The sequence below is a fragment of the Hippocampus zosterae genome, chromosome 7 (genome assembly GCF_025434085.1).
Source record: "Hippocampus zosterae strain Florida chromosome 7, ASM2543408v3, whole genome shotgun sequence".
In the NCBI taxonomy this organism is placed as follows: domain Eukaryota; kingdom Metazoa; phylum Chordata; class Actinopteri; order Syngnathiformes; family Syngnathidae; genus Hippocampus; species Hippocampus zosterae.
In genome coordinates, this window is record NC_067457.1 from 14,741,009 (window position 1) to 14,760,798 (window position 19,790).

The 19,790-nt window shown below is 42.1% G+C and overlaps 1 protein-coding gene across 5 annotated transcripts in view; it reads left to right on the top strand.

Annotated features, from left to right (window-relative positions):
* phf14 (PHD finger protein 14) overlaps positions 1–19,790 on the top strand; it is a 115,296-nt gene that overhangs the window by 40,014 nt on the left and 55,492 nt on the right. For 3 of the 5 annotated variants that reach the window (XM_052071055.1, XM_052071058.1, XM_052071057.1), the window contains exons 15-16: positions 6,961–7,023; positions 9,713–9,834. In XM_052071055.1, the coding sequence (XP_051927015.1) occupies positions 6,961–7,023; positions 9,713–9,834 (185 nt within the window). Of the gene's footprint in view, positions 1–1,158; positions 1,223–6,960; positions 7,024–9,712; positions 9,835–11,773; positions 15,134–19,790 lie in introns of those variants that run through there. The other 2 variants (XR_007963216.1, XM_052071059.1) reach the window with 2 other exon arrangements.

Below are 19,790 nucleotides of genomic sequence, written 5' to 3' on the forward strand. Positions count from 1 at the left end.
TTGCAAGAACACTCCTAACAGTCAGTATTGTTGTCGGTCTGAGCTACCAAAAAAATAAATATATTTTTTTTAAAAAGCAATGACACATCTCAGCAACTTTTACGTGCTCTGCATTGTTTTGGATGGGGCTTGGGGACGTTGAGATATGGGTTCAAGACCTGATCTGGAGACAAAATAAAGAGACCCCATCGCTGATGCAGTCCAAAAGCAAATCTGGTCCCTTACTGACGTAAATCAGCAGAATTGGTTAATGGCGAGCTGTAGAAATGCATCTTGAGTACCACAAAGGTGCCTTTGAGCAAGGTATTAAACCCTTTAGGAGCTCACTTGACCCTCTCTTTTGCATCATGTGGGTGTGAAAAGATATTTAATAATAGTTATGCGCAACCAAGCTCCTTGTTTGGCAAACGAAGTCAAAATAACGTTATTCTGGTTAAAGACCAGATAAAGCACACGTGGGAACAGCAAACGTCTACAATGTCTTTTGTTTTAAAGATGTCTACAAACGCTAACAAAAATGACATTACAGTGGAACTTCTCAACAACGAAACCATGTATGTATAACGGAACAGGGGGGACTTTTCCTTGTAGGGGGATCAGAAAAGTGGGAATGGCTTTCATGCCTGAAAATTTTTTCACACTAGGGGGTATTTTCCCCCGTGTACCGTATTTTCACGTCTATAAGGCGCCATTAAAAGACTTAAATTTTCTCCTAAATGGACAGGACACCTTATAATGCGGAGCGTCTCGTGTATGCGCCGAGTTCCAAAGCCTGACTGAGAGCACTTCTGGCCGACACGATGTTCATACAGAGAAAAGGCGGATGTGAGTGACGACAAGTCCGCCAATGAGTGAAGGGTGGGCGTGTAAGAGGACGCTAAAGGCACGTCCCTAGCAGGTACCAGTCGCCAATGAGTGAAGGGTGGGCGTGTAAAGGGACGCTAAAGGCACGCCCCTAGCAGGTACCAGTCGCGTGAGTACATTGTAAAACGGCTAAATAAAGTGCAACCGAACTCAGTTTTGCTTCCGATGCCTTTTTAAAAACGTGTTTTTAGCGTGCGTGCATGTATGCCGTATGTTTAATTAAGCTGGCGTATGTTTTACCATGCCTGGCTGCGCCCAATAATAAAGTGCGTTTTGTGTATGTGTCAAATACAGAAATAGCACCCGTTACTGAGACTGCGCCCAACAATACGGTGCGCCGAATGGTCGTGAAAATACGGTAGGTTTCATTGTAGTTTCACTGTATCTGATGTTGAGGTTTTGTTCATGTGTGCATGTATCATATCATAAAATTGATGAATCGATTTAATTTCTGTCAAAAGACAGCAGCCATAAAGAAAACAAAACCTGAGCAAGTCCGGGTACTAACAATCATGTACTCAAGCTATTTATCACAGTATACACAGCAAGCCTGCTGACACGTTTCTCAGGTGTCATCACGTGAGCTTCCACATATTGTGGATGCTCTATAAGCAAGTACAGTAGTACAAAGTATAATTTAAAATATAAATTTCTCCTCGTGGGACAAACGATGGTGTCGAAGATCATGAGCACCTCCTTTCTCTTTTGAAGCTTTAGTCTCTTCCACTCAATCGCTTGTCATTGTAACGGCTCATGTTGCCGCACCAGTCTATAAAACTTTTGGGGCCTCATCTTTGTACTTTTTTTTGGGGGGGGGTGTAACACTAATCATGGCTCACCTGTTTTCTGGGTTTGGTCATGTGTCGTTGAGCCTTGAGGCAATGCCATGTTTTTGTCAGTCAACAAGAAATGGCAACATGGCGGGCACTCTCAGATGGATAAAAATGGGTGGATTTTGCTCATCAAATCATATTCCACAAATGCAATATTATTTTATTATTATTCGACTTGAGGGGCCGCATTTAGTCAAGAATTGACTTAAATTCCCCTTAAGAATACTATTTCAACGTCATGAATCAGCAGTAAATGTTCAATAAATTAATGTCTTGTGACTGGCATTCTGTTCATATCCTCTGCTGTGAAACAATTCACACTTGTAAAAGATGCTCAGAGGTACTTCATTAAAAGCTTGAATTTGCCTCTGATTTTCAAGCTGCCAGCAGTTTTAATATCCTCACCTGAGCAGAGTTTCAATCTATTCACCGAAGCATCTATCAGCTTATGATTAGCCAAACTGCTCTAAGAGACAACCGGTCGGTGCATAACAAATATGAAATAAACACAAGAATGAAGGAGCAGTTGGGAAGGATTGTTTTTTTCCCCCAGAGGAAGCGATCTTAACACTAAGTATTCCATCTGGTGTGTATCATAGAACCAAAAGCGACAGATGGAATTGTTTTCACTGTCTGTTAAATATGTTGTTGATATTTATGATTGCTGGAAAAGTTATTGCCCAGCAGCTCCACAAGCAAACGCAAACAGTCCCGAGATGTGTTGTTTAGTCTTTGCATTGCTGATGGGGGGAAAAAAAGAGAGCACACTGTGCAATCGGGTAGCTTTTACCCATGATGTAGTGCCTACAGTAATGTATATCCATAAAGCAATTGAGGCGGACTCGCAAAATGTGGACTCAGATTGAATTTGAACAAAAAGAGTTTATGAATACAAATATGTGCAAGACCGACAAAGTGCAACAAATGACGCGAGGTACAATAACCAGAAAAACGAGACAAACCAAAAATGCTTGCAAAAGGCAAGGATCAAGATAAACATAAATTGCTTTTCTTGAAAAGACAAGGGGAAAAAAACAACAAAGCGCGCATGGTACAAAAGCCGAGACTATGCTAAACCAACAAAAGAAGACTGTCTATGAAAATACAAAAGTGTGTTTGGCGTGAACGAGAGTGAAAAATTCAACACTTGAGACAGAGTCATGAGCAAAGTGAGGAATGATCCGACAAAAGCTTGACAGCTTGGCAGTCCTGATATAGTTTTTATATGTGACAGCTGTGTGCAGCCCCCGCTAAACGCTGGCAACAGGCGCCATACAATACAGTAGCAGTGTAATTGTCTTTTTTTAATGCTCTTAGTTAGCAATTGAAAGTTATTTCAGTCGATGATGTATTGTTGACATCGGCAGCAACCATTTGTGATGGCGCTGGAAGAGGAGTCAAGTCAACCGTTAGGCCGCAATTTGCTGGGAACAAAACTTCAAAATAAAAGCTTCCAAGGCATTGATTTCTATACAGTGGTACCCCAACTTAAAAAATTAATTGGGTCTGAAAGAATTATCTTAACAAGAAAATTTTGTAAGCAGAGACCCGTTTTCCATGTAAATGCTTAGTTCCAAGCCCCGCCTCCCCCAATAAATTCAGACATAGATGTTTCCTGAAGCATAAAAATGTGTCAAAATATGTAACAAGTACATGTTACAATTAGACCATTGCACAATAAATGAGAATCGTGCATAATGTAAAAAAGCAAAGAATAAAAATGGTCATTTCACTTTCACCATCGTTTTCTGCTGTCTTTAGTTCATGTTCTCTCTCAGAAGTTTTTTATTGTCTGGTGTTTTGTAAAGAACTGATCCAAGGACATTTGCTTTTGTCAGCTTTTAACAATCCTTCGAAAATGTCCAAGGCAAACATCAGCATAGTGAGCGATTGCCCAACTGCTGAACACTTTTTCTGGGTGACTCACATTTACGTCAAACTATCGGAACACATGTCTATCAGAATCAGAATCATCTTTATTGGCCAAGTATGTCGACACACATACACACTTAGCTAATGGAATGCCAGGAAGATGCTCGGTAATAGCCAATGGCAGAACAGCTGTAAGTATTTTGCATTCAGGAAATTCGGAGCTGGGAATAGTTGCCCATACTGTATTTTTTTCCTATTGAGACATTTTGTAACTTGAAAATTGTGTGTGAAGAGACGTTCGTATGTAGAAGTACCACTGTATATTATTTGGTGTGGTCAATTTTTGAAGTTGAACTTCTTTGTTGTGTTACTGTCATAGCATGAACGATTATTGCTGTGGTTCGCTTAGCTTATTCTTCCCTACGGTGTACGCGTAAATAAGTGGATACCCGAGTTCCCTCATAACACCCAGGATGAGAGAAAGGGGATTTTGTGCACAACAAGCTCTAGGGCACATTGGGAAATGCGCTGCGAGCCCCAACTGGAGACACGGTCACCAGTTCGGGCCCCTAATGTTCATGGTCTTGGTTTTTGTGCAGTAAATTTCCCCTCACAAAATTTTCTTGTCTGGTTCAACTTAAAAGGAAGAATAATAACAGGAAAATCAGCAAAATAGTGTGATAAAACTGCATTGCAGGTAATATATTACATCTCTTTCAATACCAGCCATGTTCAGACCCTTTTTTTATCCTAAGTCTTGAAATAAATTGAAAAAAAATATGAATACCCTATTTTCCGCACAATAAGGCGCACCTAAAACCATTCAATCCTCTCAAAAGCAGACAGTGCACCCTCTGTTCCGATGCGCCGAATATAAAGAAAGTGTAACTGTCTATCCATTTCCCATTGAGTTGTTTCCCTGTTCGTCTTCCTACTTCACCTAGTGGTGATTGTCAGCAGGAGCCAATTTTAACCTTAAAGGGCTTCTGCCCGACACTATTGACACGTGCATTCGCCAACACAAACTCAAAAAACAATTACTCTGTGAGATCTGCTCAAATGAAGACGATACCAAAAGCATAGTTAACTACTGACTAAACGAAGGAAAAAGGAGACAAGTACCGTATTTTCACGACTATTCGACGCATCGTACTAATGGCCTCAGTCTCATTAATGCGTGACATTTCTGTATTTTACACATACACAGGACGCATCGTACGAATGGCCGCAGTTTTACAGTGGTAAAACATACGCCAGCTTAAACATACGGCATGCATGCGCGCACTCTAACACGTTAGCTTGAAGCATACGGTAGCATGCCAAGACATACAGATAAGATAAAAACACGTTTTTAAAAAGGCAACGAAAGCAGAACTGAGTTCGGGTGTATTTTATTTAGCCATCGTACAATGTTCTCACGTTTTTCGATCAATCATCACCCAGAAATCCATCAAAGTCCTCATCCTCTGTATCAGAAGCAGAGGACTGCACATCTCGGTTGTCATTGAATGCATCACATGCTAGTGTGAGTTGCTACGCATTGCCGAGCGGAAAGAAGGAGTAGCAACAGCAAAGTCAACATTTCTCTCGTGTGAAGCTTTCCCACATTTGAAGGAAAAGAACAGAGCGAAACATGTTGGTAGCGCGTGTGTGTGTAGAAAGAATTGAACAATTGTGCAAGTACCGTAATCCATCAAAAACGCCGCGTTCCCTCTCGTTGTTGCGTATTGTGGCGTAACTCGCCAAGCGCTGCCTCTCACTCTTTGTAAAGTTGTGTTTGCCACCGATCATCCATTGTTCCCATGCCGTTTGCAACTTTACTTTGAACGCCCGGTTGATGCCAATGTCCAGCGGTTGGAGTTCTTTAGTCAAGCCTCCGGGAATAACGGCAAGCTCAGAGTTCATTTGCTTGACTTGTTTTTTTCACCGCTGCTGTGAGATGGGCACGCATGCCAAAAGCATAACCGGTGGCTTTAAGTTTGAACTGAGCTTCGTAGGCGTGTCTTTTTGTCGAATTTATTTTCAGGGGTTCTTAGAAACCAAAACCGGAGTTGTTTTGCAACAATGCACATTGCCACACTCTATACAAGTGTTGGTACTGGCTTGAGGCGTCCACTTACACGCCCACCCTTCACCATTGGCGGACTAGCTTGCCTGTCCTCTCTCTCTCCGCCTCTCTCTCTCTCCCTCTCCATATATGTATATATACACGCCCACCCTTCCCTGATTGGCCGACTTCTCTCCCGCATGCCTGGCCACAGTCACTTCCGCCTTTTCTCTATATAAACAGCGTGTCGGCTGTCAGTCAGATTTTGGAACTCACCGCATATAAAGGACGCTCCGCACCATAAGACGTCCTGTCCATTTTGGAGAAAATTTAAGACTTTTAATGGCGCCTTATAGTCGTGAAAATACGGTAATACAGTGAAACTCCTCCACAACGAAATCATATTTGCAGCAAGAAATTTTTCACAACAGTGGGCTTTCACTGTAGCAAATTTCATCTCAGATGTAAACACACGCACGCATGCACGCACACACACACAGACGCACACACACACACACAAAGCGTATGTGTGTACTCTTTATTTGGATTCCAATATGTAGTGCATAAATATGAGCATACACTTATTTGACACTTCATATAGCCAGTGTAGAAAGAAAGAAAACGTGAAAGAAATTGCAAAATTTACAATCAGCATTCAGTTTCACTTACATCAATTTCTTGCAAAATGTCTTTTACTTTGCTTCCTCCATCTTTCATTTTTATTACTTTTATCCTGTCTTCAAGCGTGAATGTTTTTCTTTTCTTAACTCCTTGGTCTGCAAAGTTCAGTTTCGTAGCCATTTAGAAATGTAACGTTCGTGCTGCATCTGAAATTAACAATAATAAATACTTCCTGGACTCCTGCGCATGTGTCAACCAGTGTGGTGGTTGCTGTTGACATTTCCGAATGAAGCGTCAGAGGTCGCTCTTGGATTAGACTTTTGCGGCTTGTTTTCCTTGTAGTGAATCTCGTGAGGCAAGAGCAAAGAAAAAGATTTTGGAACAGGGGGACTTTTCGTCATAGGGGGAGCAGAAAAGTGGGAATGGCTTTCATGCATGAAAGTTTTCTCACACTAGGGGGTATTTTCGCCTATGTACGTTTCGTTGTAGAGGAGTTCACTGTACTTCTAAGGATATTTCACCCCTTGTGGATGTGAGCCCACGAGGTTTGTGTGCCTTTTTATTGAATTCATTGTCTTCATAACTTTTGTATTTTGTTTATTGTTTTGTGTGAATGAACACAGTATTCTATTCATTGTTTAATAATACAGATAATACACGAAGGAAACTATTTAGAATTGTTTTTCTTTTAATTCAATTATTATTTTTGTTGTTTGTCACCAGAGAACCAGAGGGCAGAAGAGAAAGAATATCCCTTTCTGTGATGACAGAGAAGACAAGATTGAGGTTTGTCATTCATTTCGAAGAATGCCAGAATTGCCTTTGTGGAGATTAAATTTTTAAGAGTGACTGATTATCGAAACACTCGATTACACATAAGACCTCAATGCACCCTCACTTGTGAGATGTGTCGGAAAACCTCCAGTGCTGGTGTCACAAAAGATGTATTTCAAACACAAGCTATGAGTTTTCCCCTTCAGTGTAGTCCAGATAACCAGCCAGCACGTCTCCAAAAAGATCTCTGAGCATTTGCTTTTTTTCAGTATTTAAGAAGAGGCCAGCTCAACGCTAGTTCACCATGACAATTGGCCTACTCATAGTGCCCATCCAACAGTTTCTAGGGTAGAAGTGCACGAAGGCACGGCAGGGAATACTCGGAAAGCGTGTTCAACTCCTCGGGGATTACTTTGAAGAGGAAAGCTTCTACAGTGGAAGCTGAAATTATTAAATTAATTGGTTATGGTGAGACCAGTCGTATCTTGCAACGTTCATAAGTCGAGGTAATGTTTCCCGGAATGAATGGAAATACAATGAATCTATCCCAGTCCCAAAAATTATACTTTTTTTTTTTTCTTTGAACCATTTTTTGGTAAAAAAAATACAATGCAGTAAAGACATAAGTAAACCATACTATACCATAAGAGGTAAAACACAACCAAAACTATGATTGTTCTTTATTGTACATGAACTTCAACTAAGGAAGCAAAAGGAGGACTGCGGTTCTTCTCCTGAAAAAGAGTCTTCCATGGAACATGGGGAAATTCAGATTTAAGTGTAGTATTTGTTTCTGTATGTTTCTCTTCTAATTCATTGGTCGATTTTAATTCACTGATCCAGAGAAACTTGCCTTTTTCTAGGTATTTTATGAGAGTTTTTGGGGCGCGTTTCAGGAAAGGGTTGGCGTGCCGAATGGAGCCCCCTTTCGAAGCCTGTGTCATTTCCAAGAAAATCACATCAATGATAACAAACGAGGCCTTGGTTTATGCAAATGACATTGTTGGTCCATATAATGTATCGGGACTTGCTATGAACACCCAAGACCTAGCGCCGCTTTGTGGGTGTTGTCAGTGTTGGTTGTGAAGTTAGGTGGCGAGTTAGAGTTCCTCTGTGGGGTAGAAAAGAACACTCAGTGTTGAAATATTACGATTAGCACTTGTTTTCAATTGTGGCCAATGTGTAACAAATGCATCTTTGTTTGCTTGTTGCAAATCGGCATACATCCATGTTAAGTTGGAGGAGCGTTGCTCTTCCAGTCACAGTGTCTTGGGTTCGATCCCCTCAATAGATTTTGACAGTTTTAAACTGGTATGTATCTTCATAAACAGTACTTACAATGTTCGGTCTCTTCCTTAAACCATCCATCCATCCATCCATTTTCCGAACCGCTTGATCCTCACTAGGGTCGTGGGAGGTGCTGGAGCCAACCCCAGCCATCTCCGGGCAGTAGGCAGGGGACACCCTGAATCAGTTGTCAGCCAATCGCAGGGCACACAGAGACGAACAACCATACGAACAACCATCCACGCCCACACTCGCACCTAGGGACAATTTAGAGCGTCCAATCAGCCTGCCATGCATGTTTTTGGAATGTGGGAGGAAACCGGAGCACTCGGAGAAAAATGACGCAGGCCCGGGCAGAACAATTAGCCTAACGTTTAGCCTACCATGACTATAAAATTGTATAAATCCAATTTCATTTCATTCTGTATATTTGACTACTTGGTCTTCTTAATTTAACCACTTGATGGCACTAGAGAGCAAATGAAGCTTTGAACTATGAGCAAACTAATTCGCAGCAAAGCTTCAGTGCTTCACGAAACTTCATTCCACTGTCACTGCCTTTTTTCTGTTTAAAAGAAATGTAAAGTGCTATGTCACATTGTCATTTAAAAGATGAATTCACTACAAATTTGGTTTTGATCATTTTCATAATTTTTCTTATTGCCCTTCCCACGCAATCACAAGTGAGCCCTTCTCATTTGTCAGTCTAACAAGGCGTACACCACCAAAGATAGTGTACCGGTGCAGGTGCCTTTTTATTTTGTTTTTTAAAGAGCCCTTCTGACTATTTTGTGCCGTATTTACTTGTTTGGCAAAAGTTCCGTGCGTCGACATGTGACCAACTTCCACATTCATTCATAAACGTTTTGAATTTTTGGTCATTTAACAAACAAGAGGATACTATCACAAATAGTATGTAAATATAGGTCATTTTTCGATGAACATATCATACGAAACCTGAATGAACATATCATACGAAACCAGAATTGTATGTCAGAAGGCGCGTTCGTAACTTGGGGTTCTCCTGTAATTCAGATTTGTAATATATGTTTGGGGTGGGGGGAAGACAGTCCTGGAACTTTTCTGACGCACCTAGTTGATTTTGATCGAATAGATGGATGCAAATCAGTTGCCATTATTTGACAGCACGACATTTTTCTTTACTATTGGCGTATTTAGACAGATATCATGATCGGACTGTGATCATGTGAATGAAAATTTATACTGGACATTGTTTGATGAAGTACAATCTTCATGGATCAACCCTTCTTAATAGTAAATCATCTGTTTAATTGCTTATCTTCAGTTGAATTTTTTGGCTTTAGTTAGTACACCACAGTCATTTTTTTAATACATTCCACTGAGAAATATTTGCCCCATTCGCATTTGATTCTTCTCATCCACGTTTCCATAGGATTCACTCCCAAGGGAGCGCAGACAGCGGCAGTCTGCCATGCTGAAAAAAAACAAAGCAGACGACACGAGGACCGAGTGTACAACCTGTAAAGGACCGGGTGACAATGAAAATCTTGTGAGGTGAGAGACTGTGAGTGTATGTGGGTTGTTGATGGCGTGAGGCTTGGCATGTGCTGTGTGTGTGTGCATGTATCACAGGCACTGTCCTGATAATTAAATTTCAATCTTCATTAGGTCCTTACCGCCTAGGTAACAGACGTACGGAACTGACCCTATCTCTTCCAAAAGCCCTCAGTATTCCTGCCATAAACAGTACATTTGAACACTTCGTTAAGGTGTAATGAATCGCACAATTTAACCTGATTCTTTATTGGAATTCAAGGTGCAGACATCAGAAAAGGATTGTGCTGTGCTATTAGAATTGTACTGAGCAGTGATTCCCAACCAGGGCGACATGGCACCCAAGTGTCATGTCACGCGATATTAAAAAAAAAATGGTATTGATCATAATCACAAATTATTCAATTTGACGTATTTGTCCAAAGATTATTATTATTTGCAAATGTACAGTATCTTTGCTCATCTATGCCAACCATCGTCATCTTCAGTATCTATGCCGGTGATGTAAGGAACGAACAATCAAAGAAGGTACAATAAACTGTGTTGCCATTCATACAACAGAGTCAGGCTTCCTGCAAGTATATCAGATTTGTGTTCTATTAAGCAGGAGGCTTCAGATTATAAGGCGCACGTTCGATGAATGGCCTATTTTAAAACTATTTTCTTATGTAGGATTATGAGGCACATGGAATAGAAGTTACACTAGTGGCTGAGGTTGCATTATGCATCCATGCTCTCTCGGGAGCAACACACCTGATTCAAATAATCAGGGTCGTTCTAATGCTGATTCAGAGCTGGCTGATGAGCCATCAACTGAATCAGGCGTGTTGCAGCCCGGAGAGCTGGAAAACAGGCGGGACGGCAGCCCCCGAGGACCGACTTTGGACACCCCTGCACGAGATGGAGCTACACTAAAGAGAATACAGCTTTATTTACATAGAACTTGTAGAACCGCTGCAGTTGTAACAAAGCGCTTTGCAGAACATTTAAAATATTACGTCCGAGAAATCAGAATATTGATCCAGATATAAGGCGCATCGGATGCTAAGGCGCACTATCGTCTTTTGAAAAGATTGAATGCCTTTAGTGCGTCTTATCGTGCGGAAAATACGGTAATTAAATTTGTATGTAAATGGAGGTTAAATCATTTTTTGATTTAACCTCCACGTTTCCATAGGATTCACTCCCAAGGGAGTTCATTGGGTGCCTTGGCTCGTTAAATGTTAGGAAATACTGGAGAGGGAAGACATTTTCACACTATGTGAAAAATGTACTCTGATCATTCTCATCAAATCATTGCATGCACAATAATGACTGTGAGAAACCAATTGAACGTATACACCACCTGCAAAAAAGAATATATGTGCATTGTCAGGCTTCTCTCAACTTTTGCATGTCTGTGCCTTCAATCATTTAGTACTTTCTGCAATACCTGCTGTTCGCTAACAAGGAGTTGAATGGCAGTCACGACAGCTGTTTGATCCATAAAATGACCAATACATGTCCTGGTATTGCCATTTATATGCCTCTCTGTGACTCTTTCAGTCTCTCTGTTTACCACTTTGCTCTGTCGATCACTTGTTAGGTGCTATTTTGGTCTCATGAGGTCAAAATATGAAGAGCATGATCAATAGATACCAAGTCTAATTCAGTCACAAACCGTATTGGTCGCTTCATGGATCATGTACCGATTGTGAATTTTGCTGTTCAAATCCTTGTTTGAGAACAGAATATAGTTTCAATACAGTACAAATTTCCATCGATGTAATTAGAGCTAAAGGTAAATTTGTGTATTATTTGTTATGGTTTGTAGAAATATTTAATAGGTTTTTAATATGAAGATAGTCTAAAAGTTGTGAGGGGTTTTATTTATGTATTTATTTATTGGTCAGGGTTTGAGGTGTGCTGCCCTGACTCTTTCTATCTTTGCGTTGCACAGGTTGTGAGAGCCGGGGCAGCCACCTCACCTGGCATTAAAACTTGGGACCGATGACCGTTGGCTTAGCGAAAAGCAAAGGCAAAATTGAGGCATTTGAAGACTGACGGTTGATACAGGCTGAAGAACAAGAGAGAGAGAGGGAGAACAAGACCGGCCCCAAGACCGGCCACAATGACCTCTGATCCAAAATGGACGAACAGCTTATCCGACGGAAACTGACAGAATCTGACATACAGAATTGCTCTGAGATGAACTCTCGGATCCTGACATTAAACTGCTCAACTGCTGCTACAATGAACTAGGATGAGACACTATGATCTTTTTTCTTTTTTTACACTCTAGTATCATATAGTAATTAGTCTTTTTCAATTTTGATTTCTTTAGTTACATTTAGCAAAACTAATTATGTGATGTATTTTCTGACGTGGGGATGCCGTTTCAAGACATCAGTAAGTTATCGACATCAGTCTGATATTGGAAAAGGAGCATTTAATTGATGAAATGTGTCTTTTATATTTTCTGTTTCACTACTGATGACAGTTATGTATAAAAAAAATACATACACACACACACACACACACACAATCCTGTATTCAATTGTACCGTATTTTCCGGACTGTAAGGTGTTTGGGAGTATAAGGTGCACCTTCAACGAATAGCCTCTTTTAAAACTGTTTTCATATATAGGGTGCATTGCATTATAAGGCACAGAATCGAGGCTAAAATAGTGGCTGCGGTTGCGCAATGCATCCTCTAGATGGAGCTACATTAAAGGGAACACAATACAGTACAGGTTTATTTTTATTTATTTTGCTTTCACAACCGCTGCAGCTGTAACAAAGCACTTTACTGAAAATTTAAAACACTACGTCCAAGAAATCAAAATATTGATTCATATATAAGGTGCATCGGATTATAAGGCACACTATAGGCTTTTGAGAAAATTGAATGCTTTATAGTGCGTAAAATACGGTAATTGACATAAGGATTAATCCATCCATTCAGTGCTGAAGAAGGCACTTTTTTCCTTCTGAAAAGGCAGTAAAGTCCATTTCTCATGTTCGTTTTGCTGGAGGTTAGTTGCGCCAGCACAGTGAAGCGATGGTTAGAACATGTGGTTGTTGGTCTTGATAATCGAGAGGAGGCTGTTGCGAACCAGAAAATAAATAGCTGTCAAACAGAGAACAGGCGCTGCAACAGTATGTTTGTTTTCATTATTTCTCATTCTGAATTTTCCAAAGCTACAAGGACGCGGCAATGACGAATTGGAGCGACCAACAAGTAACTAGCAGTGGTTTATGTACTTTTTGGCATACTTGTAAAGCCAGTTCACCAGGTACTGTAAATAGTAGATCCCATGCAATGGAAAGGTTAACAACAAAGTACCCCCCGCACATCTTTCCAAGTATTTAAGCTGTATTTTGACAAATGCAAAATTAACTTCAAACAACCTTGTGTTGTGCGTGCGTGTGCATACTTTTTTTTAAAGTGAAAGGCCAGAGATGGTTGAGAGAAGCTTGTCATGTACAGTATCAAAAAGCACTTGTTTGTGACGTAGCATAACGGTACATTAGAGATTTTGTAATAGACACGTTAGAATAGTGAGTAGTAATTGCATCACGTGAATACAAATGGTATTGTCTTGAAAGAATTTGCAAGTCTTCCTCATTCATCATATCCAGAAGTTGACAGTTGACTGCCATTTCTTCAGAAGGAAGCTCAGCTTTGTCTCCGTGTCCCTAGTGGTCCTCAGTCAGGACTGTCAGGCCCGCTGCTTTTTCCTCTGCCGGGGCACGTGACAAGTGTCACGTTTTGCCCCCAAATGTCACTTTGTGGAGAATGCAGGCTCCTCTATAGACCAGGAATGCCCATGGTGTTTACCACTTTTGCGAACAAGGAGTCGCGTTGGTCATTGTAGATATAAGCGTGATTATGCTGAATCCTAATTAGTCCTTTCTCATATATTGCCTAAAAGCTGCTTTCCATGCATGGCTACATCAATTACCCACCCTACTTGATTTTTTAACCGAGCGTACAGTGGTACCTTGACTTGAGAAGTCTCTTCATACAAAATGTTCAAGTTCTGAAACACCTCAACAGGAAAATATTGCCTCTTGTTACGAAAGAAATTTCAAGATACGAAAGCTAAAAATACAGTATGGGCTGATAGTTGCAGCTCTGAGTTTCCTGAACGCAGCATACTTTTAGCTGCTCTGCCATTGGCTATTACCGAGCAGCATCCTGGCATCCCATTGGCTAAGAGGGACTTCAACTGTACGTGTCTACGTGCGTAGATAGATATGTGTCTATGAGGTGTTCCGATGTAAATGCGAATCACCTAGAAAAGGTGTTCACCAGTCAGGCTGTCACTCACTATGCATTTTCGAAGGATTGTTAAAAGCCGACAAAAGCAAATGTCCTTGGAACAGTTCTTGACAAAACGCCAGGCAAAAACCACTTCTGAGAGAGAACATGAACTAAAGAGGGCAAAAAATGATGAGGACGCAGTTTAAAGTTAAATGACTAGTATTTTTATTCTCTCTATTAGTAATTTTTTATATTATGCACAACTCTCATTTATTGTGCAATAATCTAATTGTAACATGTTTGTTACATATTTTGATGTATTTTTATCCTCTTGAAAACATTTATGTCTGAATTATGGGGGGGCTTGGAACGAATTAGGGCATTTACATAGAAAACGCGTTTCTACTTAAAAATGTTTCTAGTTAAGAAATTTCTTCCAGAACCAATTCATTTCATAAGTCGAGGTACCACTGTAATTACAATACTGTAGAATTGGACAGAAGCGTAGCTCGCTCTCGTGTGATACTTGTATTTAGTATGTGTACATGTATACTTGATTAAAACCGATATTTGCTACTCACTTGTTTACATTAATTACCGCCCGTCTGTGTGAATGCTTGTGTGTGTGAGGTGTCTCAGCCAGTGGCTTCGAGCTCTTGAAAATGAAGTGGGGCTTTAATAAACTCTTGACTTTTCATCTTATTGCCGCAATGATAAATGAGTGTCAGCCAGCTAATTAATTGCTTCTAACGTGCGGCAGCAGCGATCCGTTTGTGCGTGTAATGCCCTCTGTCGTCTGCGATTTATCACCTGGGAACTGACATTGTAGGTGGGGACCGGTTCAGACAAGCTGTTACCCCGGCTGGTACACACCGCAACTGAAATGGATCTGCTGGATGTTGTATCTTTGATTACTGTGTGTGTGTGTGTGTGTGTGTGTGTGTGTGTGTGTGTGTGTGTGTGTGTGTGTGTGTGTGTGTGTGTGTGTGTGTGTGTGTGTGTGTGTGTGTGTGTGTGTGTGTGTGTGTGTGTGTGTGTGTGTGTGTGTGTGTGTGCGCGTCACTGGGGTGTTGGAGCGGGGTGGGAGGGTGTCACTTGTTTGAAACCTCACCTGCAAATGAAGAGTAAAAAAACTAGCAACAATGACGAACATAAAATTACATTCAATTTTACTTCTCTGGTCTGTGCTTCATTTTGACTTTCATTTGAGGATCCAATTATGTGCATGATTTCATCATTAAAACTGCCCGAATTTGCATATTTACTGCTCATATCAATGGGTGAGACTGAAAGCACAGCAGCAGGCAGCCAGCCTCACCTCTGATTGTGCAATCCCTCACATAGAAGAGAATTACTACGGTTCAACAGCACCATCTGTTGGTATAACGGCCGCGCCTAAACAGAGGAGCTGAGTGGGAAGCGCTTCTTCTGTCTCGCTTCGATGTGTTTTCAGACACTTGGAATTTGCTTTCGGGGTGAGGCTAATGTATTTCGAATTTGTGTGGTATTCAAGACTGAAAATAAGCAGATTTGCATCGCAGTTAGGGAGTCAAAATTCTCATGTTGCGCTTCAGTGGCACAGAGTGAAAGGCAAAATTGCAAATGAGCGTTTGTGTTTGGGGAAAACACGCACCTGCCAAATGTTTTACACAAGTACCTCAAGATTTTGTGATTGTTCAGAATTTTATTTTATTTTATTTAAATCAAGTGGCCACCACTCCAGAGGCCTTGATTAAATTTCCTTCCACTCCCTTCATGTAGGACTAAACGTGCGTTTTGGCGTGCCTGGTTGGCACGCCAAAACAAATTGCTTCATTGCCACGGAGACAGTCTTGGTTGGCCTAATGGGTTACAAATAAATCCAGCAGAATGAGATCCACCAGCATCCGATTACAATCACATCCAAGAGAGAAGTTCCAGTTGTTTTGGGAATAGGCCAACAGTCATTTCAGTCAGCCTTTGAGTGTATAGCCTTTGGCTCCCAAATAGGTGTCATCGATTTGCTGAATTAGCAATCACTTATCAAGATGATTCACCAACTTCTCCCAATTTTGTATCCGCTGTGCGCAGTCTCTCAAGATTCACATCCAAGTTGCAATTGAGTTCACTCGTCGCCTGAGTCTGAGTGTTGACCGCTCGTACCAGCCCATCAAACATGACAGGCAACCTGCTTTCTTCCAATGAGGCTTCTCGCTATCTTCTAAACTTTGGGATAAATCAGGAAACTTCCAGCTCCAAACAGATTCATATCTTATATCAGAGCCATCTTTAACATCTGCACAATAAGCCTCTAAAATGTTTTTGTTAGGCGGAGATGTGTAGGCTAAGTTTCCTAAGTTTCTTCAGTTTTCACTTCGGTTTCGACCAGGGATAGACAACTCCGGTTTTCGAGACCCACTGTCCTGCCTGTTTTAGAGGTTTCCCACCACCAAAACCATCTGTCCATCCATCCATTCTCTACCAATTACCCGTGGGCGGGTCACGGTGGCAAAAGCCTGACCAAGGAAGCCCAGACTTCACTGTCCCCAGCCACTTCTTGCATCTCTTCCCGGGGATCCCTCGGCGTTCCCAGGCCAGCCGGGAGACAGTCTCTCCAGCATATCTTGAGTCATCCCCAGGGCCTCCTGCCCGGTGGGACATGCCCGAAAACCTCACTAGGGAGGCATCCTAACCAGATGCCCGAGCCACCTCATCTGGCTCCTCTCGACGTGGAGAAGTGGCTCGACTCTGAGTCCCTCGTGGGTGACGGAGTTTCTCACCTTCTCACCAACGCACCTGCTTCAAATGATCAGCTCATCAGCAAGCTCTGTCGAAGCCTGATTCCGATGGGACAAGGCGGTCAGGATGCAACCTTACCAGATGTCCGAGCCACCTCCTCTTGCACCTCTGGATGTAGAGGAGGGATGTCAGTCCCTCCTGGATCACTGAGCTTTTCACCCTACCTCGAAGACCCTGACACCCTGCAGAGGAAACTCATTTTAGCCGCGGGGAGCCATCACCTCGTCTTTAAAAACGGAAACCCCTTTAATGCCATTTGGATTTTTTAAAAATGCAAGCACCTATTGGATATACATATTACACACCAACTAGTATGACATATTTACTGACACAGATTATTTTTCAATCAGATGGTGTTCGAATTGTTTTCAAAATATTGACAGCAGAAACTTTTACGCCATCCGACCATTTTCACCGGAAATCCATCGTCTTGCCCCACATAAGATCCATTATAGTCAGTCACTGAAGCAAGTCATTGGCACCCGTTTTGTTTCGAGAGTGAAAATATGCTTTCAGCCAAAACAACTAATCTGCTTCGCTTATGTTGATAAAAATGAAACCGAAGACCATAGCCACGGTGATGGATAAAGAGGTGGAAGAAGTTGTAAAGATGAGTAACCTTTGCAGTGAAGACGACGTGTCTAATTACTGTTCTGACACTGGGCCTGGGGAACTGCTAATTGTGCTGGCATTTTGTTTTTGCTGACCTCACGCTTTGCGGCCAACAGCTCGGACAGTTGCGAGACATGGTTGTAGGTGTATATTCTTCTTCTCACTGCACTATTTGCAAAGTATTGCTTCAGCTGTTCTTTTAAGGCATGCACACTGCTGAACTGAACTTTGATATATATATATTAGAGCTGTCAGTTTAGCGCGTTTTTATTGGCATTAATTTAAATGAATTTTAACGGGATTAAATTTTTTCTCGCGAGATTAACGCGGCACACGTCACAAGCGGATGTTACTTGTTTGGAACTATTTTGTGTGGAAGGTTACAGTGTTCTGCGTCCATAAAAATAGAGCGGGTGGAGCTTCTCTGTGTTTGTCTGACAGTGGTAGCGACCTAGCGAAAATAAAACGTCTCCAGTGTTGTCATTCGAAATGAGGTCTACACAAAAACTGGAGAGAGACTTCCGCACAAGAAGGACCAACACAATCAACATAGCCTGACTGTGTTAGAGGGAGTGACCCCCCTCCCCCTTTCAGAATGGTTTGCCCCAGCAGCACGGGAGAAGTGCGTGCGCTTTTTTGTTCGGCGGGCAGTTCTGAATACAGCGGCACATAATGAACACTGGTGTCCGGTGTCTCGTTATTCTTCAACAAACATACAGAAACAGACTGCTGTGCTCACAGTAAACTTGAGAAAAACGAAGTATGTAACCATGGTTTAAATCTACTATAAGCTGAGTACTAGTTTACCTTAGATACCTCATCATCAGGCGCCGACAGGTATGGCAGCCTCGGTCACACGCTCCCTAGTATTGTCCCTGTTTTTGTCATTTTCGTTTGTTTTTGGCGACCCTGAGCGGCTTACCTACACGAGGGAAAAGTTGCTGCGCATTGGGTAGTCTACGCTCGGTCTTTTTTCACCAGCACACGAAAATCCACAAGGTTTTTCGGAGCTAATCGCGAGCGGAGCGGCTGCGCTGTACGGAGCATGGAAACGCCGCCGGAGGAGGGGGAAGCGAGCCGGCGTGCTCGTCAATCTCCGGCAGCGCAGATTTCGAACCCCGCTCCCATCGATCCATCTTGCTAATCTACGATCTCTGCCAAACAAGATGGATGAACTTCTTCTCCTCACAAAGACCAACAAAACCTTTGCACGTTCGGCTGCGCTCTGCTTCACTGAAACCTGGCTCAGTGACCGCCACCCAGATTCCGCGCTACATCTACCCGGCTTCCGCCTTCTCTGAGCCGACCGCGACACGGAGCTATCAGGGAAATCGAAAGGTGGTGGGATTTGCTTCTATATCAACGAAGAATGGTGCACTGATGTCACGAAGCTCGACGCACACTGCAGCCCGGACCTGGAGTCGCTGTATTTAAACTGCAACCCATTCTACTTGCCACGTGAGTTCACCTCCTTTTTACTAGTCGGTGTTTACATTGCGCCACAAGCTACCGCTAACACGGCGATACAAACGCGAGCCGAACAAGTAAACAAACTCAAACTAAAATACCCAGAGTCACCCCTGATCATTTTGGGCCATTTTAATAGAGCACATCTTAACCGTGAACTTCCCAGATATAAGCAGCACATCGACTGTTTCACCAGAGAAGGCAACATTCTAGACCACTGCTATACAACAATCAAAAATGCATACCGATCGGTCGCCCGTGCAGCATTGGGTCTTTCTGACCACAATTTAATCCACTTAATACCTACATACAGACAGAAACTCAAATGTGTTAAACCGGTGTTAAGACTGTGAAAAAATGGACAGATGAAGCAAAGCTAGCGCTACAACAATGCTTAGACTGCACTGATTGGGGCGTCTTTGAAACTTCAACGGGCCCACTGGATGAATCCACAGACACTGTAACATCATACATCAGTTTCTGTGAGGACGTGTGTACCAACGAAGTCCTTCCGCTCATTCAACAATAACAAGCCATGGTTTACTCCCAAACTCAGGCAACTCAGGAAAGAGAAAGAGGCCACATTTAGAAGTGGAGATCGGGCACTGTACAAACATGCCCGAAACCAATTGACAAAGGAAATTAACATCGCTAAGAGAAGCTATGCAGAGAGGCTGAAAAACCAGTTCTCTGCTAACGACTCTGCATCTGTATGGAATGGCCTGAAAGCAATCACTAACCATAGAATGCCATCCCCCCAAACAGTGAACAATAAGGATCTTGCTAATGAACTAAACATGTTTTTCTGTCGATTTGAAAAGGACACCCCCATTTCCCACACACACCCAACTCG